Source organism: Fonsecaea erecta (genome assembly GCF_001651985.1).
Source record: "Fonsecaea erecta strain CBS 125763 chromosome Unknown Scaff2, whole genome shotgun sequence".
Lineage (NCBI taxonomy): Eukaryota > Fungi > Ascomycota > Eurotiomycetes > Chaetothyriales > Herpotrichiellaceae > Fonsecaea > Fonsecaea erecta.
The window spans coordinates 862,007-880,252 of NW_017387245.1; the positions used below are offsets into that span (position 1 = coordinate 862,007).

The 18,246-nt window shown below is 53.1% G+C and overlaps 4 protein-coding genes across 4 annotated transcripts; 2 read left to right on the forward strand and 2 right to left on the reverse strand.

Moving 5' to 3' along the window:
• Window positions 1-779: 779 nt before the first annotated feature.
• Window positions 780-2,197, reverse strand: AYL99_02080 (hypothetical protein; the record flags this gene model as incomplete). The annotated part of the gene is made up of 5 exons (XM_018833596.1): window positions 780-1,293; window positions 1,344-1,486; window positions 1,542-1,772; window positions 1,825-1,929; window positions 2,003-2,197. 5 exons carry the CDS (start codon window positions 2,195-2,197, stop codon window positions 780-782), a joined length of 1,188 nt encoding a protein of 395 aa, XP_018696220.1.
• Window positions 2,198-3,668: 1,471 nt separating this feature from the next.
• On the forward strand, window positions 3,669-5,670 carry AYL99_02081 (hypothetical protein; the record flags this gene model as incomplete). Its single annotated transcript, XM_018833597.1, has 8 exons — window positions 3,669-3,797; window positions 3,872-3,942; window positions 4,014-4,141; window positions 4,202-4,597; window positions 4,651-4,816; window positions 4,874-4,884; window positions 4,959-5,213; window positions 5,267-5,670. 8 exons carry the CDS (start codon window positions 3,669-3,671, stop codon window positions 5,668-5,670), a joined length of 1,560 nt encoding a protein of 519 aa, XP_018696221.1.
• Window positions 5,671-8,349: 2,679 nt separating this feature from the next.
• Window positions 8,350-12,438, forward strand: AYL99_02082 (hypothetical protein; the record flags this gene model as incomplete). Its single annotated transcript, XM_018833598.1, has 5 exons — window positions 8,350-8,670; window positions 8,723-8,951; window positions 8,999-9,220; window positions 9,274-9,447; window positions 9,506-12,438. 5 exons carry the CDS (start codon window positions 8,350-8,352, stop codon window positions 12,436-12,438), a joined length of 3,879 nt encoding a protein of 1,292 aa, XP_018696222.1.
• Window positions 12,439-14,650: 2,212 nt separating this feature from the next.
• Window positions 14,651-16,682, reverse strand: AYL99_02083 (hypothetical protein; the record flags this gene model as incomplete). Its single annotated transcript, XM_018833599.1, has 3 exons — window positions 14,651-15,972; window positions 16,033-16,253; window positions 16,312-16,682. The coding sequence occupies 3 exons, from the start codon at window positions 16,680-16,682 to the stop codon at window positions 14,651-14,653; spliced, it is 1,914 nt and encodes a 637-aa protein (XP_018696223.1).
• Window positions 16,683-18,246: the final 1,564 nt, after the last annotated feature.

An 18,246-nucleotide genomic window follows, 5' to 3' on the forward strand; every position in this document is an offset into this window, starting at 1 on the left:
TGCAAAAAGCCTCTTCCGCCCCCCCGCTTATCTGCCGGGGCTTGGGACCCTCTGCAGCTTGCATTGTTAGGTGCAGCATTAGGTGCAGGGCGATGAGAGGCGACAGGAGACGGCGGGGTGGGAAGAGGAGGGTGGTCTGCGAACTGGCATTGACCCCCTGCCTGCTTTGTTAGCAGCAGTTTGTGTCGAATACCACCCTGCACGTACCAAGTAAGGATCATCATCGATTCAGGATGGGGATGGAGATGGAGGGGTTTGTATGTCGTGAGCATGACTGTGGTCTGAATGAGAGAGTGCATGGATGTAGGTGGGTGGGCGTGTCTGTGTGTGTGGTATGTCCGTGGGGCGTCTTCTGTTACGGGCTCCCCTCGCTGTCCCGAGTACCTCGTACTGCCATAGTGTACACGATTCTATTTCTACAGCTATGTACTGACACAAACATCACACAGCAGTTACTCACTTCCAAAGTGTGGTGGATACTATTTTCACGTAGTTCATGGAAAACCAACAAGTCGAAATCACCACAAAGACGAAGCCTCCTGCAACCCCGGGGGTATCGATCAAACAAATTCATCCAGAACAGTCCCAATCTGTACCCAAAAGCTTCTCCATGATAGCCTGTAGCCAACGCTGGTACAAAGCATTCCCGACGGCTCGTTTTCCTTTCTTGAAACACCTTGTCTGCGCCTGTGATCCACGTCGACCTATGTCCATGTGACCCAATTGAAAAACCCCTTCGTAAGAGCAAGAACAGGTGCTGGAGTTGGTAACAGGCCTGCTTACGAGGGGCCCTGATTCTCGTAATGGACCCGCCACTGCATGTCCTTGCGGATGATTTTGGCTTCACTGTTCTGGCTTTCTTGAGACTGTCCTGATCGCGCGTCAGGGTCGACCGATTTGCCCCAGTATGCGGTGGTGTTGTGCTGGACCTTGTCAGGCCGGAAGTTGGGGTTTTTATCGGCGCTGTCAATCTCATCTTCATCCAGTGATCTTCTCTTGCTTCGGTTCATGCTGCTTTTATTCGTCTTCATTGACTTGAGAGGGATCGAGGCTTGTCCTTGTGTCTCCCTCCCTCCACTCGCCTGCGAGAGGGTCGTGTCCATCCATGTACCACCCATGCTGGTGTTGAACTTGCGCAGACCTCGATTGAGGGCCGGCAGTGCTGCAGACGCAATCGCAAAGAGGACCAGGACTTGTCGGTAAACCACTGGGGTCACGATCTTGACGCCAGGGTTGAGGGAATGCGTGGTGACATCTATGTAGTGGGCGTGCAGGCCAATCAGTGCAATCACACTGTCATGCGTCAGTTGGTGAACGATGGGTCAGGTTGAGTCGTGACTTACGCCAATCTTGGTGCAAAGGTGAGGAGAACAGATAATTTGCGATCCGTGCTCATGTGAAGCGGCACGACGACGGCCACCGACAATAAGAAGATCAAGACTTCACTGATTCCATCCACGACGGCCACCGCACTCCATCGCTTGGTCTAAGAGAGGATTAGCTGTCAGGCGACCCAGACAGGTCAATACTCAGAGGCCTACCAGAGTTGGACAGAAGGAGGTATGATATCCGAGCTGTTGGAGGGAGTCGCAGTCGATCGTGAGCGCGAGAATAGCCCCCACGCACCAAAGACCACAAAGTACGGTCATGGTATCGCACAAAGTCCGATGCCGTTTCATGTTGATGCTGAATAACTTCCGACATAGGATAATCACACAGGCTTTGGTCAAAAATAGGGCCAACAGGAACATGACGATCGAGGCTAGCAACAGCTGTTGCTACTGTTAGCGGGCATCCGCCGCCGCAGGGCCAGAGACTGCATACCTTGCCCATGGAACTCGCATCGGATGCTGATATGTCGACATATGACTTTCCCAGTCCATGGGACACGGCCACCCAGACCAGCATACTATGTATCAATCCGACCACCTGGTGGAGTTGAGTTGGTCAGCACCCAACCTGGCTCCCCAATTCACAGCTGATGCGCCAGTTCTTTACATACTGATACGGCAATAGCCAATCCATCATCCAGACCGATGCTTTTGTTGGTAAAGGTGCCACGGAGGGCCAGCAGCATAGGGACATAAGCGGCGCATATGATGGAGACGACCAGAATGACGCCGCGATGGTCATCGTCGGTCACTCGGAAGTATCGATTGCCCGAAACGGTCGGGTCGCTGGTTGATGAGTCTGCCATGGTTGCCGCAGGGAACGCAGTGCGAGCAAGACAAGTTCTACAGGTAAAGGAGCAGCATCAACTACATTAATCAGAAGACAGCGGGAGGGGGCCTCTTTTTGGTGGCAAGATTTGATTCAGGACTCTAGAACCTGCTCCATTCCTCTTTGGATAAATGGTGATGTCGGACCTACAGAGACAAGCAGGCCAGAGGGGGGGCGTTGAAACTGCCAAAAAAACTCTGTTTCTGGGCTTTATCATTCTAGTAGATACGGGAGTCTTTTGGAGCCCGGGAGTGTGCGTTCAGGGTCCTTACCACTGAAGCACCACTGATACCGAGGACAAAGACTAATCGGGGTCAATTTCAAGCAGTTCTGGGAAGCGAACAAGCCTGGGACAGTTCGCTTAGATCTCTTTGGTACCGAAGAAAAGTGAGGAGTTGAGGTGCAGGCCCCCGGCGATACCGCGAACGAGGTTATTGGCAGACGATGGCGAGTCGAGTGGGCGCGGCATGAAGTAGTCTGGGAGCTGAATGGCCGCCGGGGGAAGGGGTTATCAATGGGCAGATGATCTGGTGGGGTCTCGAGAGAGGACAATTGTTCAGTCAGCCTGGGCTTTAAGGTGGCTGTAAGTGACTTCAGGTGGCTTCGAGTAGCTGGACGCCCATTAAACCCCTTGCCGTAGTGATCGTCGCGGCGGGCCGACGCTAAGGAAGGGCCTGGGTGTTGGAAACAGGATAGATGGGCACGGCGAGAAGGTACCTTGACACCACCCACCCCCCTAATACCTGCGTACCTATCGTACACGCGAAGGCCCCCCCATTCCAACCATTCATTATTCGCCGTCACTTGGATCCCCTCGTCTCTCTGCCCTTCTTCTTCCCGCACTAACCGTGCTCCTCGTCTAGCCACCTTACAGACTTTTTGAACCTTACGTTGGGATAACTCTGCAGATAAGCATTTTTCTTCACTTTTACACGATACCAGCTCCGAACCATGCATCCGGTCTTGTTCACTTTTCTACCCGGTTCCCCACTCTCGTCGTCTCCAGGGGGTTGCTTGGACACCATGCGAGACCCGACATACCACTGGTGGTGTACATAGTCTCCGCGATATCTTTCCATGTGCAAGAGATGGACCCAAGCTACCACGAACTTCTTCGACGCTAACTGCCTGTCAGAGGCAAGACCATCGCCTTGCCACATGGGTTGTTAACTGTTGGCTGTTAGCTGCGTGCTGCTAGGCTCTTCCCCAGTGCTCTTTTCTGCCTTCCCTCTTGGTCACCACTCATCGATCCCGGAGTTTTAACCTCGAACCCAAAACTTCCAGACATCTCCCTTCATTTTCTTGCTCTTGCTCACCTCCTTCTGTCAATTCTTCCTCTCCTTCTCCCCTTCAGACACCGCCAACCTTCCTTCTTCCGGGGGCTTCTGTCCTTTGTGTGGTTGATTTTCTCTGCTTGACTCTTTGCGTTACTTGCTCGATTGGCCACCATGAGTAAACAAGCTGAAATCGGCGTGGTGCCGGAGAACGCCAGCGACGATGTGGTCATGGGCGAGAAGCAGGGAACCTCGAGGGATGTGGAGGATATGAAGCGTATGGGCAAAGAACAATTGTTCAAGGTAAGTCCCTCTTTGCGCCGCGACTCGTACAGGGAGTATGCCACAGAATCGACGTTGACCATCAAACCTCACAGCGTAACTTTGGGTTCTTGTCCATCTTCGGCTTTGCCATGATTCTGATGCAGACATGGCAAGCGCTGCTTGGGTTGGTCTACACCAATGCCCCATGATAGCCCCTCCTTCGTCGAATCAGCGTGCTGACTGCGACTCCAACAGAACCATTGCCTTCGGTCTCGGTAATGGTGGAACAGCGGGTCTTATATATTTGTATATCATCGTCGTGGTGTTCTTCACCCTGGTCAATGTCTCCATGGCCGAGATGGCCTCCATGGCTCCCACTGCAGGTGCGCTGAGAGCTGGGACGCAAGAGTCGCGACGGCACAATGGCTAACCCGCTGTCACAGGTGGTCAATATCACTGGATTTCCGAGTTTGCGCCTCGAAGTCACCAAAAGCTCCTCTCGTTTATCGTTGGCTGGATCTGTACCCTCGGCTGGCAAAGCGGTGTGTCGATTGGATGCTTTTTGGCGGCAACCGAGATCCAAGGTCTGATCGTCCTCAATAACGACTCCTACGTCTATGAGAGATGGCATGGAACTCTCCTCACCATTGCCATCGTGCTCTTTGTCGCTTTTTTCAATACCTTCCTTGCCAAGCATCTTCCTCTGGTCGAGGGTATGGTCCTCTGCTTGCATGTCGGCGGCTTCATCTGCATCCTTGTTCCGCTGTGGGTTCTTGGCCCTCGTGGAGACTCCCACCAGATCTGGACGGTCTTCGAAGATGGTGGCGGTTGGGGCTCAAGTATGTGATCCAAACTCGCGATTTGTCCTTGGCGGCTACTGATCATCTCCCAGCTGGTCTCGCAACCCTTGTCGGTATTATCACGCCCGCTACTGCTTTCCTCGGTGCCGACGCCGCCGTCCACATGGCCGAAGAGTTGAGGAACGCCTCCAAGACTCTGCCGAGAGTCATGCTCTGGACTTCCATCGTCAACGGAGGTCTGGGTTTCATCATGCTAGTGTAAGCTCTCTGTCCTGTCCACTGAACTGTAAAGCTTTTTACTGACAGGTTTTCCAGTACTTTCTGCTGTAAGACGCTTCTCTCCCAAGCCAACAGCCTGTGTTGGGGCCGTTTCTAGGGTTTCACAACTAACATGATTTAGATACCCTTGGCGATCTTGACAGCGTTCTTTCGACTCCGACCGGCTATCCCTTCATCCAAGTCTTCTACAATGCGACCGGATCCAAGGGCGGTGCCACGGCCATGTCGTGCATCCTTGTTCTCTCGGCTGTGGCCAACGGTATGACCAACATGGCCACGGCGTCACGTCAACTCTTCGCCTTCGCTCGTGACAAGGGTCTTCCCTTCCACACCTGGTTCGCGAAGGTCGGAACTCGATTCGAAATTCCCGTCAATGGTGGGTTTAGATTGCTGTTTCCTGACGTGGTCGTTGGCTAACGATGATTTCAGCCGTTCTTTTCACCATCGGCTTCTCTGTGCTGTTCTCGCTCGTCAACATCGGCTCAACCGTCGCCTTTAACCAGATTCTGTCGCTCGGTGTCGCCGCTCTGTTGTCCTCGTACTTCATCTCCATCGCCTGCGTTACCTGGCGCCGAGTTACCAACCAACCGCTCCTCGACCGAGTCTTTGACCTCGGCCGTCTCGGGATCCCCATCAACTTTGCTGCCCTCGCGTTCCTCCTTTTGGCCTTCGTCATGAGTTTCTTCCCGGGGTTCGCTAACCCCACCCCGCAAACCATGAACTGGTCTTCGCTGGCATACGGAACTGTGCTCATCATCGGAGCCTGCTACTACATATTCTGGGCTCGATACCACTACGTCGGACCCGTGGAGTACGTCCGCAAGAGCGCTTAAAACTGATTTTAGACAAGTTGCATTGATTGGTCTTTTTGGGTTGCAATGTTCCAGTGGTTCGGACTTGTATAGGTTGACTTTCTTCTCGATCGCCAAAAGAATGCTCATGTCACAAGTTGGAAACCCTCACTTTTTCCTGGAAACTGGAGTTAACAACGGTCCCTATGGGGTTCACTACGATTTGGAGTCATGCCTAGATGATTGACTTATAAAAGGTGTACAATATCTCTCTTGCATGCACGACTCGGACTGCAAACCCTGCACGAGGTCAGTATACGGTACCTTTGTGAGGAGTGTGTACACAATTCAAACTCTTGAATAAAATCTGCCCTGATTTTTCACGATGGTCTTTTTGCTATTTGCGTCGACATCCTTGTTTCCCGTCTATGTCCTCTATTGCCTTGGGGGTCGGCTGGGGTAACTGGGGCAAAATTGCTCCCTCCAGAGATAGCAACGCCAGGAACACACGATGAATTGATGGTTGACCGTAAGTCGCATTTCTGCCGCCGGTAGCAAGCCTGAAACATACGTGCATGGTATCGTCATCATCAAGGCTATGCACAAACACACACCTGTTCTCCAGGGTACCATGGGATATAGGTTACAGATGAGACTGGGTTCGGATGAGAGAGGGACCGCATGGGTCCAGATGCGCGGACGAGAGTTCGGAGAGGAAGTGGGAAAGCGAAACGCGAGAATAGGTGCGGGCCGTTGGTAGCTGGAATGACTTGTCGCCTGTTGACCAACAACTCTCTCACGTTGGATGGTTTATGCAACATGCTTTCAACATCGAGGATGTAGACAGATTGATGCCTGGGTCCGTGCATCTGCCTATACCATACCTGTCCCTTAACCACAAATCATGCAGACCCTGGAAGTGAGAAGGTGAAGCATTCACATCAACGTGTTTGTCCCTTTTAACCAACTCATCTCGTCGGGCCCCGCCTGTTCTTGCACAGTCGGGTGTTAGGCCACTCCCCGAGATGGACGAATCCGGGGCCGAGGTTCGTGCTCAGCTTTCTCACATGATGCCAATAGCCATGCGGACGAGCGTATCACAAGGAGGGGCATGGTTACACAAACGGGACATTGAAGGGAGAACCGTGGGGGCCGTAGGTGCATGAATACGCCCGGGCTGTTCCATTGTATGAGGATACTTCCGTGTTGGCCAAAACGATGAAGGAGTGGTCCGGAAACGGCGCAAGTGTCGACAAGCTCTTTTGGGCCCCTGTTCGGCTGGATATTCCAAGCGAGCGAGAGATCTTGCACTATCAGTCTATCACCAATGCTCGACGAGGTAGTTGGACTGTGATCTCTCTTGCTACACCACACAGGAGTGGCCGGGGAAGCCTCACTGCCCGGAAGTTGGTGCCTGTGCTTAAGGCCAGTCTGTATGGAGCAGTCGGCGTCGATTTGCTTCTGACTCGCATGGCGGTAATTTCCATCTCGTTGTCTACAGCAGATCATCCCCGGCATCATTTAAGGGGGAGAGGTGTGGAGGCGGGCACAGTTCCTATTATACGAGGTGCTGTACATACGTTACATACCCCGTACCGCAACTGCATTGGCCGAGGAATTACTCGGTATTATTACCGGGGTTCGCGTATTAGGCATTCAGCTGCTAGTCGTCTGCGGCTCGTGTTTAAGACTTTTAGCACCTCCTTCTTATTTGCTCGTAGAGTGTTCATCGGCAACTGCACCACTGCTTTCTCTTCCAGACACATGGCTGAACAAAAGCCTTGATCGATCAGCCGGGCAGTCCTGGAGGGCGGGCTGTACGTGTTTCAGGGCGACACCCCAAGGGCCCGAACCTCACCTGCCAAAAGAGAAGGGTAGGGTCAGCCAATCTGGTCACCATTACCATTTCCCATGGGCCATCGCCAACGGCATCACCAGCATCAGTAGGAAAGGGCAATACGGATTGTTTTCTTTACGTCACAAACTGTTGCGCCCGCTGACTTGTGTGTTTTGTCCAAAGCCCTGGTAGTCGGCTCGAGGAATCCCAGTGAAAGCTGGCATCACTTTCGCCGTGATTGGGTCCCATTTTCGGTCGTCGGCTTCTCCATGCAGTTGGGAGCCTATTTTCGAGGCCCTTCAGCTCTGGTGAGAAGGGGTGAAGCGCTCCAGGGTATGTCCCGGGATCTTTGCCTCCCACCATCAATCGAGGTGACCGACTTTGCGTCGCGGTCAATTCGCAGACTCGGATCTTCTGGTGAACCATGTTTGGCTCCAGCGAATCTGCCGTGTGCTGGACCTCTCAAGCAAGAGAATGGACGAATCGAAGGCAAGGCGCAAGCGCCACCACTCTCAGCCCTGCGGCCCAATGTGAGAGGGAGGGAGTGTACGCACTCGCAGTCACTTTACACAGTTACTAGGGCGTTGGCGATACCTCCGCCTTGGCCTGCCCACCTCCATTATTGACAAGCCTGGTACTACCCAGATGGCCTGTCCTGCTCGGTGTTCTCTCTCTTTTCCTTTCTCTCTTTCACCTCCTCCTGCTCCTTCTCCTTCTTTTTCTCCTCTTTCTCTTCCTCTTCCTCTTCCACTCCCCCTTACTCTTTAATTTCCTCTACCCGACTGTTGCCCACCTTCTGTTTGAGGTTTGAAAGACTGGTCCCTATGATACCACGGTAGCGGGTAGGGTTAGCGGCGTGAGACCAGCCCGTGCCCTTTGACAATATGACTTTTCCAAAGCCTGACAGCGGTCCCCGGGACCTGAACCTTGACCATATAAGGACACAGTTCCTCGACCACCTCACCACGGATGATAGGAATGCTTTCGATAATCACATCATCGATACTCCGGGCGGCCTGAACAAGTACACCATGCGGCTCATGAACACGTTTCAGGGCAAAAAAAAGACTGGAGACCTGACGCAGAAGATGGTAGCGAAACTGACTATGGCCCTTGAGCCTTATGTCGAGGTTCTTGGGCTTGTCGTACAGGGTGTCACAGAGTATGCCGCCATGGTCTGGAGATCTCTGTCGCTGTTACTCAAGGTTGGGACATGTTCTTTCCCCACACGTGTAACCAAACGCTGAATAATGACAGATGGCAAGCCCATTCCCAGGCCTGTTACACAGGCTGAGTGAGCTATTGCAAGAAGTGTCGACATGCATTCCACCATATCGAAACCTTCTAGAACTCTTGAGAACGAACGAATCCCTGTATCGACGGTTGATTTCAAGTGACAAGCTGAGACGGTCGCTGCAGGGGCTGTACCGTGATCTTCTGGGCCTTTTTGGTAACATAGGCAGAGTGTTTACTCAGAGGACCGCAAGTATGCTGATCTCTCCAGCTCATCAAGCAGTACATAACGCAGTTTAGGGTTAACCAATGTGCCTTCGAATGCGTGTTTCCTTCCTTTCGACTCTCGGTTTGACGATTTTCTCAGGAACCTCTCTGACTACGCCAGAGATTTGGACCCGGTCGTGCTTCAGCTGTCACAGGACGATGTACAAGCTTCACATGGCAGTCGTGAAGGGGTTCGAATCCGTGAAAGGCCGCTTCTTGAACCAAAGTCTGTGGGACTCGACCGAGATAGCACAGGTAACCTGCTTCATTCCCAGTGATACGGCAGGCCTGAATATAACTTCTTCCAGGTGACCTGATCGCTCGCATCAGAGCCTGGTTGCATCCGCCGTCCCATGACGACTGCTTTAAAAGAGCTGATTCTCTTCGACAACCCGGCACGGCAGACTGGCTATTCAAGGAGCAAGCGTACAAATCCTGGTTAAATTCCTCTCCAGATACCAAATCTGTGCTCTTGGTCAAAGGTCAGCAATTCATATAGCCTTGACTAGCACTCACCGCCGATGTTGACCTCGCACACAGGGCGTTGCGGAACCGGTAAGACCGTCCTCGCCGCTGCCACAGTCGTCGACCTTCGAACGCTAGTCCACTCAAAGAATTCGGGCTCCAAATTCCTCTCCTACTATTTCTTTGATCCAGACACGCCGGAGTGTAACTCCATTCGCAAAGCCTATGCATCCTTGTTGGCACAAGTTCTGGATGGGTGCTCTGAAATTCCGCAGCCCGACATCCTCAATCTGTTCAGCTATGCCATTACTCGATGGACTCCGGAAAAAGACTGCGCTACGCTCGAGGACCTCGCTGATATCATCAAACTGTTGAAGCCACTGTTGACCCAATGGTACATTGTCCTAGACGCTGTGGATGAGTGCGTCAGTTCCGCGGAGGTTCTATCATGTCTCTTGGATCCAGAGTCGACTCACAGGCCTCGGCTACTGCTATTCGCTAGACGAGAGGCCCGCTATTTTCACAAAAATCAAGTCACAGTAAACACAATCGCTGTGACGCCCAAGCTCGTGGACGCCGATCTGCGTACCTTTTTCCGGTACCATCTCGACGAGATGCGTTCCTCAGGTCTCTTGGACTGCCACGCAGACCTGCCCGAGCTGGTGAACCACCTTGTCCTGGGCGCCAATGGTGCGTTCCTATGGGCACATCTCATGGCTAGTTACTTGAAGGTAGTGGTGCCGCGAGCGTTGACCCAGGCAACAATAAGTGCCCTGAGAAAGCCTGAGAAGCTCACCGATATGTATATGCGCATGCTTACTACCCTTGCAGAGAAGCCATATGTAGAGCGGCTCTTTGCGAGGCATATGTTTATGTGGGTTTTCTGCTGCAAAGGCGTCACCCGCCTTGATTACTTTGAGGACCTCCTTCAGACGCTATGGCGAGGAAGGTGTTTGAACCTCACTCCCGAAGATCACGAAGTCGGTTCCCCTATATTCGCAAACTTTGAAGGGAGCATCATCAGGGCGTGTCTCGGCCTAGTCGAGGTGAGGTGGGCAGACGGCCATCAAGCTAAGGTCTGTCGCTCTGCAAGGGGCTTTTCCCATGGAGTCTTGAAGAAGTGTCGGGCAGGAGTCGCTGCATACTTCTATTTCTCATCCTTCGAGGGTGAGTCCGAGCTGTTGAGATGTTGTTTCCTCTATCGTGAGGCCCAGAAACATCACCAATTGCTGTCTGGAGGCGCCTCCGAGGCCGCGCCCGGCCTGGGGTTGGACGATACTCGACGATTTCTGCGGTATGCTACCGTAGTTTGGACGAAGCACCTGGCCCATCCGCAGAATGACGCGTTGGAGACGCTTTCTGACGTTTTGCGAACGATATGGAAGTTCTTCGGAGATGGTGATAACAGGGTGGCCTGGATCAACGCTCTAAAGAGGTACAAGGCAAATTGGACGGAGATTCAAGACGACCTGAAGAACTGGATTACGGAAGTGCAGAGTTCGTGCTTTGGCCAGGATCCAGAAGTCCAGCAGAAGGTACAACTCGTGCATTTTCTGGTCAAGGACCTCGATCTGATCCCTCACCATGGAAACATCCAAACCTCCAGGAACAGTCTTCCCCTTGCGCCGCAAAGCCTTCTGGCGGCGACGGCCGTCCTGCAACTAGAGCCCCCGTCAAAGCCAGAGACGCTGTCGACTCGGGCCCCGACCCCGAGGTTGCAAATATTCCGCAGGAACGGCAGCGGAGACACATCTGCGACACTGGAAATCTTGCAACGAGTCAGCAGGGCAACTCGGGACGGCTCGATTGCTGGTACCTCCATTGCACCGCATCTTGAATGGTTTGCTCGATACCAAATATTTGCCACAGGGTCTGGCGAGCCTATTCTCAAAGGAAGCTGGGACTTCCTTCTAAATGAGCTGGAGGTCACATCCCATATTTCCAGACTTTGCCAGGGATCTGTTGGCGCTGCATCGACAGAGACGTTTCCTATGAGCATTGGTCAAAATCTCGATCTCCTCACTGTCTTCGATACTGTTTACATTCGCACAAATCACCGGGGCTGGGTGTCCAAGCGCCTCCCCAACAGCTGTGGCGAAAGGTCTTTCTCGGTTCTGCAATCAAGGGATAGCGCAGGGGGCACGAAGCACTGCCACAAAGTGTTCACGACCGTGCGGCCAGCGAGGTCCCGGATCTTCGTCCATAATGACCTCGTCATATATCAGGGCATTTCAAAGAGCAACTATGACTGGGGGTCGGGCCTCTGCGGCCGTGATTTTGAGAACGAATGTTGCTTCATGGTGATTTTCAAGATCGAGCGTGGAGCGGGCGATGTCGACATCAAGGCGGTCGCCACTCTGGACGGCACGGACTTTGCAAACGTGTTCGACAGCTGTGTCTTCCACCCGACACTACCTTTGGTGGCACTCATCTTGCACAAGGGCTCCTTTTACCAGCGCGCCGCGCTCTGGAGCTTTGCCAGTCCGAGTCCAGTCAAAAACTTGGACGTCAACTTTGTGACGCTGTCAGACTTCCAGAGGGACGCCGGCGCAACCGACACCCACATGCAGGCAGATTGCAGCCCAGCGGCACGAGTCTGGTTTTCAGAATGCGGCACCCAGTTGCGAGTCGAACGCTTCCCCGACTTCCACCAAGGGAATTTCGACCTCCGAGAGAGCCCTGCGTACCACGCGGCGGTGGGCGAGCACGAAAGGTCGCTAGGATACAGAGCCAAAATAACGATCGGACAACTCTCGCCGTGCTTGGGGGTTGCACCAAGCTCGGACCCGGACTCAGCTTTCGTTGCCCTTGGAAATGTAGCCGCCACCACAACTGGTGCAGCCAGACGGGCCTGTCGGGCAGCGAGGGCTGAGTACCGGCCTGATCAACCAAGGCGAGAATTCTGGCGGGAAACCAATGGGACCAGATTGTATGACATGAATATGGATATGAACATGGATATGAACATGGACATGGACATGAATGACGGACGATATGATCGGGATTGATGGATGGATGGCACAATTGCCTCCTCAACCTGGCTGGCACAATAGCCATTGATTCATCCATTGATTCATCCACCCATCCACCCCATTCATTACACAGTCCTGAGTATCGACCGAGTATGTAATACAGTATATTGGGAAGGGGGATAATAATCAATTTAGTACGAAGATTGCTGCTCTGTTTTCAGAGAGAGAGTCCTGTATGTAATTCCTGTCATGACAGGAAAGCAGTAATCTGCGCAGGTTAATACGGGTTTCGACCCCTCCCCTCCCCCCCCGGTTTCACCTCTTTTTGAATTTTGAATTGCTTTCGTAATCATTTGGATTATTGCATCGAAACCAGGATCGGAGTCAGCATCATCAGGATTGAGGGTCGGTAGGTAAGTAGGTAGGATTGAAATTTCCTGGGCGAGGATGATGAGTCCAGTCGAGTCGAGTTGAGTTGAGTCGAGTTGCGCTCTGTAATTACATCTGATTCCCCCCCCACCGGCTCTACGTATTAGCTACCTACTGCCTACAGAGAGAGCTATGCTAATAATACCGTGCACGACTGTCTATTCTATGGTCAAAAGAGAAGAGAAAAGGTCATTGGAATGTACGAGGTACCCTCGTAATAAATAAATAATGCAACGAGCAGAAACCGTTTGGGGCTGTTTTTCCTATCCTCTCCTCTCCTCTCCTTTCTCTCCATCCGCCATCCGCGTGCCCAGTCCTGTCAATTTCCGCATCGGGAATTACTTCATCTCCCCCATCTACCCATCTCCTCTCTCCATCTCTCTCGCTCTCCATAATATTGATAATAACAATAGTAGTTAATTAAATGCCAATATTTCGCCATTTCTCGTCTGATTGATTGATTAGGTCAGTGGCTCCTCCTGCTCCCCTCTCCCCTCAGTCCTCGGTAGTACCAAACGTCCCCCCCCCCCCAGCAGCCAGCGTCTTTGTTTCTCCTTCATTTCCCTTTCCTCACTCAAATCATCTCGCTCATCTCCCTCCGTCTATGACATCGGTCCCTGCAGGCCCACCCCGGAAATGGACTCGTGCCCGTCCTGCCACGTTTTAATCTTGCAGCATTGCGTCGTCCCACCCCTTTTAAGGAAATAGTCTCGATAAGTCTGGCCTTGCCATCCTCAAACATTGAGGCTCAGCAATCCAATAGTTGAAACAAATCTGCCACTTCTGCCACCTTGTCAAAACACAAAAAGCAAACGGCTGTAAATTTCCCACCAGATTAATGGGTCGCTCTGCTCTGCAATGCTACGAATATAAGTAGATCAACCACCACCACCACCATCCCCTCCCCTATGTTCGTCTCTCACCACGGCCTCTCGTCCCCTTTCCCTCTCACCCTCCCCGCCAAAGCATCCATATATGCTTGCTAGGACCCGCCACAGCGTTCTCGGTTTCGACATCGCCATCGATATCTTTTGTGTCAACGCCGTCCCTCAAATCCTACCACCCCCCAAAAGCCTCCCCCCATGTTGATCTTGGATCAACTGCTTTCAATCTTCCAGAAACCGCCAGAAAGCCCAGATTGGTTCCCCATTCCCCTTCAAAAATTTCCTTGGGAATCATGCCGGGATATATGCGAGAGAAAAACAACCCAAAATTAATACGCCCTGTGCATCTGTTCAGACTCAAGGGACTTGGATTTCCTTTTTTTTCGGCCCAAGCACGTGACAGCCACTCGCCCATGCTCATCCGCAAGGGCAGAGACGGTGTCTTCAGGATCAACAGGCTGGAATATCTCATCCGGCCTGAAGCTTCCATATGCATGCTTTTGTAACTTCCACAAACCCCCAAAAGTCGACGGAGGGTGCACCCCAGCAAAAAATGTCCCCATGTCCCAAAACACCAGCTTGAAAGAAACAAAAAAGTCGTTGCTGACACATAACCACATGACTAGACAATTTGAGAGAAAAAAAAGAACACGGCGAGGTGGCACACAAATCAAGAACCGAATAGACAGCAATCCACGCTATCAGACAGCTGGCAGCAGCCCGTGGCTGCGCGCACACACTAAGAGATATCCATATATGTAACGGGTGGTGAAAAAGGACCAAAAAATGATGAGCGCCGTCCCGACAGTGCTGAGAAGTATTGTGCGTATCCAATTTGTGCAGAAAAGGCGTGTTTCCAAGAGTTAAGATTCTAGGGGAGGCATCAAGGTCATGTCAAACTGATACAGGGAAAGGTTTCGTTCGGTTTTTTCTTTTTAGTGATGGAGACCAGCTTGTAGCGCGTGGGGGTCCACGGTGCCGAACGGCGTCATTGGTAGGTCCATGTGTTCTCGAGGTGTGTGGAACTCGGACATGTCGTTCATCATCAGCATGCCGTTCTCATCCAGCCCGGGACTGGGCATGGCCATGTTGAGATTCTGCTTCGAGTACATCTCTCCCAGCATCAGCGTCTCGTCCATCATGCCGTGCGGGTTGAACATGTCCGCCGATGCGCTGCGGTGCAACGCCGAAAGCGGTGGCGAGTGGTCCGCAATCACCGGGTCCGGGTGGTGGCCCATGTGTGGCATGGGAGACACCGAACTGGGCATCATCGAATGGTCAACCATGGGAGAGGGCGACAGGAATGGCGCACTGAATTGCTGTGGCGTGCCAAACTCGGACGGCGGCATAGGCGGTTGAGCCGGGTTGGATGGGAAGAAGCCAGGACTGGCAAATTCCGACGGCGATGTGGCTGTTGCGGACATGGGCATTTGACGGAAGTCCATGCCATACCCGGCCGAAGTGTCGATTTGCAAGCTGGGTCCAAGAGGAGCGTGGATAGGATGCTGGGGCATGGGTTGGAAAAGGTTGTGCTGGTCGGGTGCCAGTTGGGGGGAGGGTTGTTGGATGTGGAACGTCGGCATGGGCCCGTGGAGCATCGAGAAGTCAATGGCAATGGGGACAGATCGACTCCTTTGCCGTTTATGGCCGGGATGCATCCGTCCGGGGTGAAGATGGTGCTGCACGCCAAACTGTTCTTGGAACATTCCGACGTGAGGAGGTTGAGGGCGGGCGAATTGAACATTGGGTTGAGACGCAGGCCGCACAATGCCCATGTTCGGTGAGACTGGCGCGGACGCTGGCATGGCATTGATATCGAATGGGTTCAGTCGATTCTGAAATGATTCGAGCGAGACGAGTTTGGCAAGTTGGCCGCTCAGCACCTTGGGATGCCCACCAAGATGGTGGACCAAGATCTGAGAAGCTTGTTGGTCCTCGGTAAAGTCGCCACACTGGTAGAAGCCTCCCGAGTTGGACGAATCCATGAAGAAGTTGGGTGGCCTGTTCAGCTCAATGACAAGTCCCCCTGGTCGTGGTGGAGCTCCATTGGCAGTGGGCGCCGTGTCACCGGGTTCCAGCTGAATGCTCTTTATGAAGGCGAAGGGAAACTCGATCTTGTACCCGGCCGAGTCGTTGTTGATGTAGTAGGTGATGCAAGCCTTGTCGGGCGAGTAGAAAATGACCAAGTCCATGGCATTCTGGCCCACTCGACGCCAACTACCGATGCTCAAAGAGCGACAGGTAAAGTGTTGAATGACTGCGTCTTTTCGTTAGCCCGGGAAACTTTTCTACTTCGACCACGTGCGTGAGAACATACCAACTTTGCCTTGTGCGCTCGGATCGCCATTCATCAGCATAGCACCACCTCCGTACTGTGCCATTGGCCCGCCAGGTCGCAGCAATTGCCGAGGAAATGGCCTCCCAGACTCCATGGCCTGCATGGCCAGCAGCTGTCTCAAGGACTCTGGGATACTGTCTAAATCCTCGCCACTTTCCAGGCTCTTCTTCGCAAGCATCTTGATCTTGGCGCGTCGACGACTATGAGTAAGGCAGTCAGTATTAGACGCGTTTCAATTGCCATGTCAGATCGGCCTACCTGTTCTGGAACCAAATCTGGACGGACCGTTCGGTCATGTTGATCTCCTGGGCAATGCGTTCGCGGGTGGCAGCTGTGGGAGTGGGATTCTTGTTGAACTCCATTTCCAAAGTCACCAATTGATCTTGTGTGGCCCTTTGTCTCTTCTGGTTTTTCTGTTGTTGGGTCAACGTGCTTTTGCGAGGGGGCCGGCGAGGGGCCGACGAAGAACCTTGGTTGCCTGAACTATTCGAGTTCGCCGGCGTGGTCTGGCATTGGCTGGCGTTTGGGGAGGGAGTAGATTCGACAGAGACATCGAGGTCAAGGTCTGTTGGGTCTGACAACGAGTCCATCGCGTCCGTCGCGTCGACTTTGATGTCAAGGTTACCCATGACGGGGTATTCGCGTGTCTCTTTGGAACAAGGATTGAAGTGCTCGTAGGCAGGGTGTATATCGAGGTTGACGTTGCTTCGTTAGGGTGGGAAGAGATCTCCGATGGCTGATCCGAGCAGCAAGATGGAAAATGACTCCGTAGCCCAGCGAGTTCGACGTCTTCAAAGCTCGTGCTGTTGAAAGGGGTGGGGGGATATTGGGTAAAGACCGTACTGGATTTGGGAGCGAATGGAAAAAATATAGAAGCAAAGAGCTTAATGAATGTGGTTCGAGGGCCTTGAAGGAGTGAAAGGCACAGCTCGAAGGTTGAGGATTGAACAACAAGAGAAGGAAAGAACGTGATACAGAGAGATAGAAGAATGGGAGGAATGGGCAAAAAGCGACAGTGAGGATGGAAGGGGAAAAAAAGAAGAGTGGAAAGACGAGACGAGAAGAGGAGCAGGACATTAAGGGAGGGCAGCGAGACCCGCGAGCGCGGTGAGTTCCAGTTGGGCGCCCACCCCCCGGAGGAAGCGGTAAAGAACGCCCAGCGGCGGCTGCTGAGTGGTCAATCGAGCCCTTCTGGGCCTCTCGGACTTCCAGGAACCACGCCCCCTACCTCCCAAGCTCTCTGGGACCTGAGCACCAATGCAGGTACACGAAAGAGCCCAAACTCAAAAGCCGCACGGGCCCCGTGTTGTTTCGGTGGGTCGCGTCCTGGCTGGGTCTACAGGCTCGGTCTAGCTGGAAAGGGCGTCATCAGCTCCACTGGTGCGCCTCTCTGTACCCAGAATCTTACATGGCGGCTCTCTAAGAGTTCTCTAAGCGTGCCAGGAGCTAAGCCCCTATGTCTGAAAGGGACTAATGTTGTTGTCCAAGGCCCCAATGGACAACCTTGTTTGTACCGACTGCCCAGTGTCGCACCCGCTCCCCTGGAGGAGCTCGCCAGCGCCATGTCTGACGCGCCCCCAAAGAGAGCCCCAGTCACGCCAGGAAAAACACAACAGGAGGATCAGTCAAAACACCCCATGTCACAACATGGATTCACGCTGTCCGTCTCACCCACCAGGGCAGGCTATTGAAATCCTCGCCAGGGATGCTGATTGGCTCGCGGGAGCTATTGTTCCGAGTGCTCGCTGCAAACACGGAGTTGCACACAAAGCAGCCAGCTCTGGGCCATCAAACACGAGGAAGAAACCCTTCGATACAGGCATCCCGTGCGTGAGCAAATATTTCTGGTGCTAGAGGAACTACGCCGCCATCAGTAGTAGTAGCGCTGGCGAGTCCAATTCGTCGTCCTCTGTAACGCTGCTGGGACGCGTCCCGAGACACCAGGCTCCCGCTTAACTGCAGCCGCCAGCACAAAAATCATTGCTCACATCTGGTTCTCCTCGAGCCTGTCCGTCAGTACTGTTAACCCACTATGATTCGAGAAGCTCTTCGTAGCACGCCCGGCCGCGACGGTGTCCCGATCGAGGCTGGAGAACCTATCGAGCTGCCCTCTTCGTATTCCATAGGCAATGCCGGAGCCACGGCCGGCTTCGATCGACCATTCACAGCCGGTCATGAGATGCTTCTCGAAAA